The following is a 12,752-nucleotide window of genomic DNA, read 5'->3' on the forward strand; positions in this document are numbered from 1 at the left end:
ATACAAATAGGAAATGGACAACATAGTGTTGTGATGTATAACAGACTATATTTTGGTTTAACAAAAGATTAATTTGATGAAATCAGATTAAAGTGAAGGAGTGATGATGAACTACATAGCAAGCTCAAGCTGACAGAGGCAACAGGGCAAGACATGTGTTCCAATAAAAAAAAACACTACCACTAGCTGGTTGTCTACAAATCATTCATTGAATCATTAAATATCCATTTATTCAGGTTCACTTTTCTCACTCTTACATAGAATACAATCTGTTCTACAAAAACGTCAGCAAATGACATTGGACATTTGGGCATTTTGGTCAAAACATATAAGATACCCAAAGAAATACCCAAGTGGCTTGCCTGCATGTCATTTAGCTTCTGTGTTACAAGCAATAACCCCTTCCCTCTGACCCAAACCCATCTGGCCCACATCATCCTTCTCAAGTCTCTTCTTGTCCTCAACAGCTGTTTCTCTGCCAAATAAAGCGACCAACCAATCAGGTTTACACTCAGCAGTTTATGCAGCCATTCACAAGAAGAACGCCTTGAACAAAACAACAAAACAAAACAAAAAAAATCTTAAAACTCAAGACAAACCAACTATGGTAGAAAATAAGTGATTTTAGAACGACGTGATGGAGGAAAAAAAAAAAAATAATCCAAATCCTGGGGAGGAAGAAACAAAAACAAAGGAAAGTGCTAGTCATTTTCAGTTGAGTTTTGCATTAGCAGATTTGTAAGTCACATAAACCAAGCATCAACAACCCGGGCCTCTCCTCCAGCCCCATCCCACTACAGATGACGCAGAGTGGAAACAGCACAGCCAGGTCCCTCTTGTCTCTCTGGAGCTCTGTGTGATCTGGATGCTGCGATCAGCATTGTGGATGGAGGGAAAGATGGGCACCAGAGGAGAGTCGGGTGGCTGAAGGGCTGCAATGCTGTTTTTGGGGGGCCAGCTGTATGCTTGCTGTGAGGAAAGCATGGCAGTAACAGTGGTATCCCTTCAGGCAACATAGTGGTACTGGTTAGGAGTCTCCTTGTCACGTTCCATGTAGTCTCTGTCTATGAGTGACTCGATCCGCTTCTTCAGATCGCCCGGCTGTTGAGATGAAAGCAAATCACATGCTGATGAGCTCTTTGTGTGTGTGTGTGTGTGTGTGTGTGTGTGTGTGTGTGTGTAGAACAATCTAAATAATGAGAATAAGAAGCTTAAAATACGTCACCTTTACAGGGAACTTCAGCTGGTTGTAAAGCTCTGATACCAGTAGGTTGTGACTAAGAGTCTTCCTCATCTTCATGATGCGCACCACAGCTGCATCGATCTGATACTGCCTGTCTTGAAACACACGCTCTGTGGTGCTTACCTGCTCCTCTACCTGTAAGGAAAATGTGTTTACAAAACGGATAAGAACCATCCTTATGCATAGGAAAAACACTTCTAAGTGGTAAGTACAAAACAGCAAAGTACACCCTGGTTGAGGAGTAGTGTGTTCAGAAAGAAAGAAAGGTATATGCCAGTATTTTTACCGTTTCCTTCATCTGGATCTGGTTGATCTTGATTCGGAACAGTTTGTGTTTAAAATCGTTGTTGAAATTGAAGCGGTCTCCATCTTCCACGTCTTTCCCTCGAGGGTTCTTGTTGAGGACGCGCGCCTTTCCGCAGGCCAGGGACTGCAGTGTGCGCTTAAGCTCTCCCTCCTCTGTGCAAGACAAGAGAGATAATGGTGATGTGATACAACAGGTACCTCTTTTACAATAGAATAGCTGTCCCACATGTTTAAAGACGTGTAAAACCTATGCCAGTGGCAGTGCGAATCTCCTCCACGCTGAATTCCTCTCCCTCATTGAACATCAACAGCACCAGCGTCTGGAACAGCGAGACCTGCACCTCCTTCTTACCCTGCAGGAGAAAGTAGTCATTGTAAGTGCATTTTAGACGTTTTCTCTTCTTTATGCCACGTCAGGCTGCGCCATGCCCTTACCTCTTTAAACTCCGCCTTAAGTACAGCGTGGCCCAGTGTGGGCTGCCACTGCAGCTTCCTCCCACTGTGCTTCCCCAGGTAGAACAGCTTGAACACCTCCTGCAGTTTTACCATCTACCAAAACATAAAGAGAGGAAATTTGTACCAACACAGTCGGATAAGGATCAGGTAATGGCCCTGCCATGTTTAGAGAACGCCAGTAGGAAGATACAATCAGTAAAACACAGTTTTCCTCAATAACTTGAGCAGCAACCATGTTGCTGCTCACGTACTATAAATAAGCACACTAAATAAATGAATATATGAATATCGTTTAAACAAAAACCAAAACCCACAAAAATAAGAACCGTTTCCATGACGCCATGTGCTCCTCAAGTGTGTTTGTCACAAGTGCCAAAGCATAGTGTGCACAAAGAGCAGCACAAAAACATAGAAATGCTTACCTCTGGGGGCAAGTGCACCTCCATGGGTGTGTATGAAGGCCAGTGGCCCATAGTGAGGATGTTGACAGTAAGTTCTATGTTGCTTGGCTCGCTCTGGTTCTGTATATACTGCAAAGAAAGAGCAGAACTTTTACAATTATGCAGGCATAATGCAAGCATTAAATGACACAGTACAGTGGAATGCATACACATACTGTAAACATGGCATCAATTCTTTAAAGCTACACGTGTATGTTTTTAAGTGTGTCTACGTGCACAGAGGCAGAAAGTACCTGTTTGAACTGGATCATGATGTCTTTGGACAGTTCCATGTCCTTGAACATCCCCTCTAGCTTACTGGTGAATGCTGCTCCGCATTCTGGAGGAAGTCAAAACCACAACATAGCACAACTTGTCCTCACACCCACGACAGACGATGTGTAACTTCTTACATTAGTGCTTCATCTCCTATAATACTGGGTAGATGCTTTGGATAAAGTGCTACAATGTTTTTACCATATATGCATGAGCCAGATGAGGATTTTGATGAATGCTAGCATTCAACTTGCTTATTCAAGATACAAGACTTTGGACTCACCATGTTTGAGCTTGGAGAGCATGGACTTTTCAGCGTCAACAGAAGCACTCTTGCCAACCAGCAGACGCTTGGCCAAGTCCTTCTTATAAAAAGCTTCGAACACATCTTTCCCTGGATGGAGACAACAGAGGTCAAAAGGTCTCATCAGAGAGTTCCACGCTTCATAGTGGTTGGTAACACGATTTGACTGAGAAAGCAAACATATATGCAGAAGTGTAACTGACCGTGTATGAAACGGAAGATTATCATTATCTTATCCAGGATTCTCTCCAGCTCCTCCTCTGTAGCCTCCTTGTTTCCTGCTCTTAACTTAGAATCCACATATTTAGCTGAATTGGAAGCAATAACCAAGAGATGCGTTATCACATGCTGGAACTGATGAAAACCACATTAAAATACGAATCTGAGTCACAACTGCCATGGCATGTCATGTATTTGCCTGACCCACCAATAAGTTCAGCAGGTTTGTTGGGCCTCTTGTTGATAAAGGCCTCAAAGGCCTCCTTCATGGCGTTGATGAATCCCTCATTGCGTGTAAAGCAGCTCTGTGCGACGTTGTCCATCTTGTCCTTGAAGTCCAGCAGGTCTTGCACCATGTCCTTGTCTTTCTCTGGAGTACATACAATCTCTCCACCGAAGGACTACAACCAGAGAAAGTTTCCACCACGTGAATATGCATTTCTCAGACATAAAAAAAACATGTTTTTCTTGATGGTATTGCTTTGTGTTGTATGTCTACGTATATGTTGGTTGGGCTATGTGTATACCTTTATGTAATCCCTCCAGAACTGCAAAAGTGTGGGAAGTCCTCCCTTCACCTTGCTGAAGAGCTGGTAGAGGAGGACCAGCTCAGTCAAACGATTCCCATCCAGCAGGATGCTCAAACCTGGTACACAAATATTACACTAATACTGCATGTGCATATGAAAGAATACTGCTAATACCCTAACCCTAATATTTTAACAATTTGTGTGTGTTTATGACAAAATTCCATTCACAAATTAAAAAAAAAAAGTAGTAATGTGTACAGCTGTACAAAGAGTGTAGGTAACATCATGGACTGTGCTCTAGTAAATCTGAATCACAACCATTTCATAGCAGGTCACAAAGCAGATACAGTAAATGAGGTGATTACGATTTAAAGCAGCAAAAAAAAAAAGAGTGCACGGTTTATTGAGAAGGTGGGACACCTTACAATGTCATTTAAACCAAATAAAGAACCCCAAAAACTACAGCCTCAAAATCACCATAGAGTGGAATCAATAATCCTCTGGCACAGTTCAACTAAAATTGTACGCAATAAGCCTCACGACTGTAGTATATATTGCCAAACACAAACACGCATGCTAATGTAGAGGACTTATTAAAGTCTTTCACGCAGACGTACCTTTTTGTAGCATTGCAGTCATGTGTTCTCCTAAAAGTTGTTTCTCAACGCAGCTAATAAGTGGTTTCCTGTAAAATATCATGTGAAATAATGTGTTTAAAACTACTGGAACAAGCAAAAGTGTTTAAATTAAATCTGAAAGTATGGCTTTGCATGTTTCGCAGTGTTGATTGTTCTTCTTTTTTTCCAAATAATGAACAACATGTATTGGATGTGTATTGGACATTTACTGAAGAGCCTTTGTACTGGAAATGTAAGCGGTCAGTTGACACTATGATGCACCATTTGTCTATGAAACAAATACATAAGTGTACTGTATTTACTTTGAGTGACACCTCAAAATTCAAACAGGCCCCCAAGGGTATTGTACTGTATAAAAGGTGCACCCTGCCTTAATGTTTGGAAAGAAATTATAATTGATAGATATTGATTGTTTACTTTACTCATTTTTTTTTTATGAAGGTTGGTATGAACATCTTATTTTTTATTGGAGGAGTTAATCATGGAATAATGTCTATTTTGTCTATGTGACATGATTTTTGTCTCAGTGATATGTTATGATAACATAATTGAACTTTATCAACAAAAGTAATTACTGAGTGCTCTGGTCGAGGTAGCTCATGATACGATCATTCTCCTCCTCCAACCGTCGAGCCACATGGTGCAGGTACTCAGGCACCTGGACACATACAGACGCACATATTCAGAGTATTTGCAGATGAGAAACACATCCTTGATGTTAAGTGTATAACAGGTTACTGGTGAACACATCACAGATCCATTAATAAGTCTTTTTGAAGTCTATGAATGACCTATGCTCCCCAAAGAGCAAAATAGTTTCATAGAAGATTGATAGTCTCACTCACATCTCTCTCCTGCATCAGCCGCTGTCCCTCTGCTGCATACAGGCGATTGGTCTCAATCAAAAATCTCTCTTCAAAGGAATCTTTGTAAACCTTATTAAAAGCGAGACAGGAGGTGAACACGATAACATACACTCATTCTATTTTCTACTGGTTCGTTCAGTAATAAACAGGCGATCAGGTACCTGTAGGTCTGACAGCATGCCCAGCAGGCTCCTGATGAGACTCCGGTCTACCGTCTCTCCATTTCGCTCGAGTTCTATCTGCTCCAAAATGCCATCTACTGTGCGCTTCTGAACTGCACTGTCACTCACAATGTGGGTACGAAACAGTTCCAACCCAGTGTCCCTGCAACATATACATAACATCAGCCTCCTAAGTACACCTTAACAAACAAACATTTGCATAAACTAGAACTTTACCAGATGGAGGGGAGTAGGGAGTTCTGAAGCACATAGGTACGATCCAGGAAGAGAAAAATACTTCGGATCATTATCTATAAAGAGAAAAAACAAAATCAGTCTTAAAAGGACACTTTCCTATTAGTGGAACGGTATTGACTGGCATAGCTGTCAAACTACTTACAGTTTGCCTGCAGTGGTCCTGCCAGCAGCGATTCATTCGCTTCAGGAAGGAAAGGTTGTCCAAAGACTCTGTGAGCTCCATGTTAAGGAAAAATCTTCCATTCACTCATTCCACTAAACCAACATTTTGAATGACATTCATATTATACTGTCGCTAGGCAGCACGGATTAAGACCTTGGTCACACTTCTTGGCTCAAAAAAGATTTGGTGTTCAAGTTGGGTGACAGTAATGGGTTTTTTTGTTTTTGTAAATCTGTACTGTACTTATTGGGAGGAAAAACAAAAAACTATATCTTAAGTCCATAAAGCAAGGCTAGCCTGCCTAAAAACAAAGTCTAAAAACAGCTAGTAAGCAGCTGGAGGACATTGAGTATGATTAAATTAATTAAAAGTTCTTTAATTGGATTGCTTTTAATTTGTGACAATTTTGTTAATCAGTGACTTGTTATATCTTACAATATGTCAAGCATCTTTACATAGTCTGCCAGTGACAGCCACTGCTTGTTAAAGCCCCATTTGTTTAGGATTTGGAAATACTAGTGCAGTGCCCGTTCAAAATGTGCCTGTTCCCAACGAGCCGATTGCTTGGCCTGTGGTATTGCAGCTTTCTCCAGAACCATTGTACCCCGAAATAACTTACAGAAGGCCCCAAGAGTGCTTAATATGCAACTCAACTGTATACTACTGACTTACTGTGTACTTCTACTTCAGAGGAAAACATTGTACTACATTTACCTGACAGAGAAATGGTACTGGTTACATTGCAGATTCAGATTTTACTCACAAAATATCACAATTAAAATAGGATGCATAATGCATTATTATTCATTAAACTATCCAGCATTATATTAGCGTTGAAAGCTCCACCTTGGACATATGGTATGTAAAGTCAATTTGAAGTACATTGTGCTGATAATGCCTCTCTTTCACTCTTCCCTTGAAGTAAACATTTGAATGCAGGATTTGTACTGTGTGGGATTAATAGTTTTAGCATACTATTAATAGTTTTACTTCAGAAAAAAATGTTTTTGAGTACTTCTTCTTCCACTGCCAATACTAACATCGACAACTCATTATGAAAAGTCATTACTTTTAGTCAAAATGTGTTCTTCCTGGATTTTATCAGCTTTTTTTATGTAGGCTTATTCCTGTCACAAATATCCTGTCAGATTATATTGAACATTTCAGTTGATCTAGTCTCGCCAAAACCAATAATTTTGTCACTTTAGTCAAACATCTCATGATTATCCGATGAAAAGGGCTGTGGGGATGGCTCATGAAAGCAGCGCCAGGTGAGTTGATTGACACAGCTGGTGCTCATTGACTAATTATATTCGCCCTTTAAATGCAGTAGTCGTCTGGCACACACCAGCGACAGACAGCAACACTTTTTTAATTTACTACTGAACTGTTAGGAGTTTGGAGCAGCACGACTACTTGCTCCAGAAAAGCCAGGCGACAGAGGCGCTCGGTGAAACGGTTGGCAATATGTGTGAACAGATGTGAGAATAAAAAGTGCCTTTGTCGCGTCTGTGCAGGGAGAAGTCACGGTGGCAGCGAGTCTTGCTACAGTAGTAATTACCAAAGACGCGTGCTAGTCACTTGCTTGGACCAATGCTGGTTATAAAGTTATTTTAAAAGGTAGAAAAGTTGCATAAAGTCGCATGGATTTAAATAGCAGAGGTAATGCTATAAGTGTTATTAGTTAGTATGGTAAACAAACACAGTTTGAGTTGCAACGGTGTTCCTGTAGGCTATCCGCTCATGCTCGTTGACTCCAGGGAAATGAAGAGTTTGATTGTAACATTTGTATATCTAGCATCTGCGCTCAGAAACACACATGGTGAAATACACAGCAGAGGTATTCATTTCCAAATAGTTGTCTGTTGCCCGCTGCAGACTGTCACTCACAGACAGAGATTCCTGACTTTATAGATAGATAAAGGCTAGCTGCCAAACTTGTTGTATATTGACCTCTTGTGAGAAAAGACTGCAACAACACCTGATGCGTGCCAGGAAAGCCCAGACCTCGTTAGTTAAGTTTAATGCTCCAAACAAAACAGAGTTTAGAATAGAACTGGGCAATATATTGATGTTATATTGGTATCGTGATATGAGACTAGATATCGTCTCAGATTTTAGATATCGTAATATCGTAAATGGCTTATGTTTAGTCTTTTCCTGGTTTTAAAGGCTGCATTACAGTAAAGTGATGCCATTTTCTGAACTTACTAGACTGTTCTAGCTGTTCTATTATTTGCCTTTACCCACTTAGACATTATATCCACATTATTGATGATTTATCTAAAATCTAATTGTGAAGATATTTTGTTACAGCACCAATTGTCACCCCTACAATATCGTCACAACATCGACATAGAGGTATTTGGTCAAAAATATTGTGATATCTGATTTTCTCCATATCGCCCAGCCCTAGTTTAGAATCACTGTCAAAATAGCAAGTTTGCGATTAAAAAAAATGAGCACTGCACTTAGCTTTGATTGCAGCAGTGTGTTCAGGCTGGCTAACTATCTTCTCCTACTATGAATCATGGGCTGCTTGATCTGAAAAGGACTCCTAAATGAACAGACCTCACTCAACGTTGTATTTAACAGTAGGCTGCGAACTAAATGTAAGAACCCCACAATATGCATCCTATTTGTTCCAACATCAGTAAATGTTTCCACAGGTTCGACACATAACTTGACTGATGTGGTTGTTCAAAAAAAAAAAAAAAAGGATATTCTCTAAACTGTTGGATCTGGGCCTGTACGTGATCTTCACAGACCTGCCTTAGCTGCTTGTACAGCGTGGGGGAGACTTTATACGAACAGAGGTTTTCTACCGCCTTCAAGAAAGAGAGACAAGGAGAAGAGACAAGAGCACAAGAAAAACACTGTATATTACGGATTTTTTATTTTAGATTTGGCCACTGGTTAGATGTTTTAGATGTATTCAATGTGCACATTAATGTACACCAATATAACAATAACACACAAAAGTAGATACTGTTTTGATGCGATAGATTAACTTGTCTCCACAAGTTTATTTTAACCCTGAGCTATGATTTACCATTGGCAACTTCAAGTATGTATTGTATGGGAGAAAAAAAGATTCAGCAAACCTGATAAAGCTCCTCCAGATTGTACTTGATAGAGGTGCTGTTCTGGATGGCACCCACTGCATCGCGTAGCTTCAGCCACGTGTCCTCAGTATAGTTCTCTGCTAGTTTTGGCCTGTCTGTTACAAAAAAATAAATAAAAACAATGTTATATGTTATACATGTTGGGAACCACCAAACAAGCTGACAGGAACTCATTCATGCTTATGAAACAATATTAGCATTCAGAGATAACCTAGTTTGATGTGTTTAACACCAACATGATAAGTTGCACATTTGTAAACTATCAGTTCTGATGGATTACGGTCCAGTGATAGTAAATAAGTTGAGACATTTATTGTTCTGAACAAGTTTGCACATATGAAAAAAGCTTCCAGTTTTGCTGTTGTCAAACAAATACTTTAAACTTGTTTTCTGAGTCTTTATAGCTAATGAAATATATTTTATTAGTATTTGATGCATCAGCAGATGCCTGCTTAGCTGCCTGCCTATATAAAAAGTTACTGTGTTACTGCCTTATATTATATACTGTCTTTATCAAGACCTGAAGTTGTGAGAGGCTTTAAACATCATCACACCACATAAAATCAATGCAGCAAGCAAAAAAAACATCACTGGGAGATGTTAAGCATGTGAAAAATTACAAAAACCCTATCCAAATCGGACATGAACTGATCAGAGCAGTAGGGCTGGGTATCGAACTTTGTAACTTTTAGACACCGACCAAATTGCCTCCATAGTAGCCTATCAAGTATCGAAAAATGCCTTGTCATTCATTACCATTAAATTCCAATACCTACGGAGTACATCGTATCAGCGTCAGTGAGCCAATGAACACGCGGCATCCTTGTACCAAGATCTAATAATACTTGTGATTGGCTGTCTAACGTTACACCTTGTAGAGGCATGCAGGAAAAACAGTTACCACAGATAAGGGGCTCACATGTGTTGTATTTTGAAATGCTTTACAGTGTGCGTCACATATGTTTAAAGGAGCTGAACAATTAAAATAAAAGAGTTGTACCTAATGTAATATATTTGTGTTAAATGGAATGTATATAATTGGTTTCGAAAAAAAAAAGTATCGTTCAGGAACCGGTATCGAATTCACGTATCAACACTGCTTGAACGATACCCAGCCCTACGGAGCAGTAAGGTCAACAAATTGTAACGTTACACTGTGTAACGTTACAATTTGTTGACCTTACTGCAATGTGTAACTTACACAACCCAGAGACAGACAACATACAGTAACGTTATGGTCTAAAAGTTACAACGTTCGCTGTTTAAGATAAATCGTTGTGACTGATGCTGTTAGATAACAAAGGTGAAAACGATGAGCGACAGTACCTTTGAAATTTTTGATCACTAATTTCTTTGAAGCGCCACTTTTGCTTGAGGCCACAGCGGAGGTCCTGGCCATCCCGTTGGTGTTGTGCTCCGGTATAGCAGAGAAGCTGGCTCTCTTGTCCTGCCGGGTGTCCTCTGCCATTATCAGATTAGCGCTTTGGCTTATCGCTGTATGCTTCAAGTGTTTTGCTGAGTTACTGTTTGATTGTTCAATCGCCTGTTTATTTACTGTCAGCAACACAGACTCTTTGTTGTCTTTGGTGGACAGCGCAGACAGTCGCAGTATATTTAAAACACATTTACAAACAAACACTGACTAATGTTGGGTTAATCAATCAGAAAACATAACTACGGTCAGTTAAGTAAACAGATAGTTAGCTAGCTAGCTAACAGTAGCTATGTTATATGAAACTGCAGCACACTTTAGCTAACGTTACCAGCTTTCGTCTACTCCTCAACACTTTAGCTTTTTTTAGGCTAGTCCATGCCAGTATTGATTACTTACAGATTTTAACGAGTTCAATTATTGTATTTCGCAACAGCAAACAAACACCTAAAATTGACATAGTTAGCGTTGATACAACAGACCCATATTATTGGTGGCTTTCTTTACCCACATCATAGCTAGCTAGCACAACAAAATGGCTTTTCGCAGACAGTTCAGTTGGACAGGTGCATCTTGGGTGAAAAGCGGCCGAGATGCGTTCAGAGACAGTTTGGACTTTCACCGTCACCTGTTTCCCCCCTCCTTCTTCTTTTTTTCCCCGTGAGAAATTGTGACAGTTTAGACGCTACTGCGTATTACTGCCCTCATCAGGAAGTCACTTTAACGAACATGTTCTGTTTCAAATTTCCATAATAACCCTGCCTGTGTCATGTAAAAACCAGTCTATCGTAAAACTGTCATTTCCCCCCTTCTTTCTCTTCTTTTGTTTTGAACGGCAGCTTGCATCCTTATTGTTGCACTGCTGCCATCTTGTGGAGTTAGTTAACTCCTACAGTGTCCAGTATGTCAGAACTGCGTAGAACAACACTTCATTTGTCCTGAAAAAGGCAGTAACTTACTCAAAACATGTGAGCCATACATAAAGTGCATCACTGCCACTGAAATGCAATGGTGAAAGAAGTACTCAGAATTTTTAAAAAAGTAACAATACCACAGTGTAGAAATGCTCTGTTATTGTACAAGTGAAAGTCCTGCATTCACAATCTTACTTAAGTAAAAGTAAAGAAGTATTAGCATCAAAATGTAACTAAAGTACCAAAAATAAAAGTAGCCTACTCATTATACACAATGGCCCATTTCAGAATAATATATATTATATCCCTGGATTGTAGTGATGTGTACATCAGAATGTATTAGTTGATATTAATTGAATCTACAAAGTAACTAGTAGGCCTAACTAACGTAAAATGAATGTAGTTGAGTACAAAGTACTATACGGGCTTCCAAATTTTTGTGATAAAAGTAAAGTAGCAAATATACATTATGTATCCGTGTTCTGATTTTACTGTATGTTTTATTCCTTTCTGATTTTACTGTACTGTTGGATGTTTTATTCTTGTTGACGTAAAGCCCTTCGGATACCTGCTAGTTGCTGTAAATGGCTATATAAATACATATTGATTGATTGATTGATTGATTATTTGGAATTACTCAAAACCTTCAAACAAAAGCCCACTGATATTTTGATTCTGTATTTTATTTCTCATTTAGGCTAGACCGACAAACCTTAGTCATAGTAAACACTTAATAGTAACAGCAGTGTAAAATACAAAAACAGACATTTTGACTTGTCAAAGCAGGAAAAGCACAAGTGAAATCAAAAGCATTAATGAATGCTCTGTTGCATGAAGTGTCCCAGTGAGCTATTAATCCAATGAGTCCGTCACAATACCAGGATATCCACTAAGTGGAAAGTAGCCATCAATAATACTATTGAATACACTTGTGCTTTTCCTGCTATCACTTGTCAAAATGTCTAGAGTGAAAACGATCTATTATGAGATGATGTGGAAATGCTCCTGTATGACCTCATCTCAGCAACCATTCCCTTACATCTGAAGAAAGAAAGAAAGAAAGAAAGAAAGAAAGAAAGAAATAAAGAAAGAAAGAACACAAGGCAATTTTACACAAGCCAAATTTACAGGAGTTGAAGTGTATTTCTTCGCCTATCCCTTCTAGATACAACACCAGACGCATTCCCTTTTAAAGGGCTCATAGCACAGGGTCAGCCCCTGGAGCAGTTTGGGGTTTCGGTGCCTTGCTCAAGTGCCCCGGAGGCGAACTGGCACCTTTCCAGCTACCAGTCCACAATCCATACTTGGTACGGTCCATGAACTGAGCTAGCCTACTGCCGCCCCATGAGTGAACAAACCAATGATCATTTGCACTAAACCTTGAGGAAGATAATGTTACAAACATATGTTGTAATGTGTAT

At 39.7% G+C, this 12,752-nt stretch overlaps 1 protein-coding gene across 1 annotated transcript; it reads right to left on the reverse strand.

The window, feature by feature from the left end:
- Positions 1–190: 190 nt before the first annotated feature.
- cul4a (cullin 4A) lies at positions 191–11,025 on the reverse strand. Its single transcript, XM_031324323.2, has 20 exons — positions 10,312–11,025; positions 8,965–9,080; positions 8,585–8,688; positions 5,840–5,909; positions 5,677–5,750; positions 5,440–5,602; positions 5,258–5,347; positions 4,988–5,070; positions 4,392–4,459; positions 3,772–3,890; positions 3,453–3,645; positions 3,229–3,333; positions 3,005–3,115; positions 2,700–2,785; positions 2,428–2,535; positions 1,985–2,098; positions 1,797–1,902; positions 1,530–1,702; positions 1,226–1,378; positions 191–1,101 (listed from the first exon to the last, which is right to left on the reverse strand). Exons 1-20 carry the CDS (start codon positions 10,451–10,453, stop codon positions 1,006–1,008), a joined length of 2,274 nt encoding a protein of 757 aa, XP_031180183.1. The 5' UTR covers positions 10,454–11,025; the 3' UTR covers positions 191–1,005.
- Between the last annotated feature and the right edge of the window lie 1,727 nt (positions 11,026–12,752).

The sequence above is a fragment of the Sander lucioperca genome, chromosome 3 (assembly GCF_008315115.2).
Source record: "Sander lucioperca isolate FBNREF2018 chromosome 3, SLUC_FBN_1.2, whole genome shotgun sequence".
Classification (NCBI taxonomy): Eukaryota; Metazoa; Chordata; class Actinopteri; order Perciformes; family Percidae; genus Sander; species Sander lucioperca.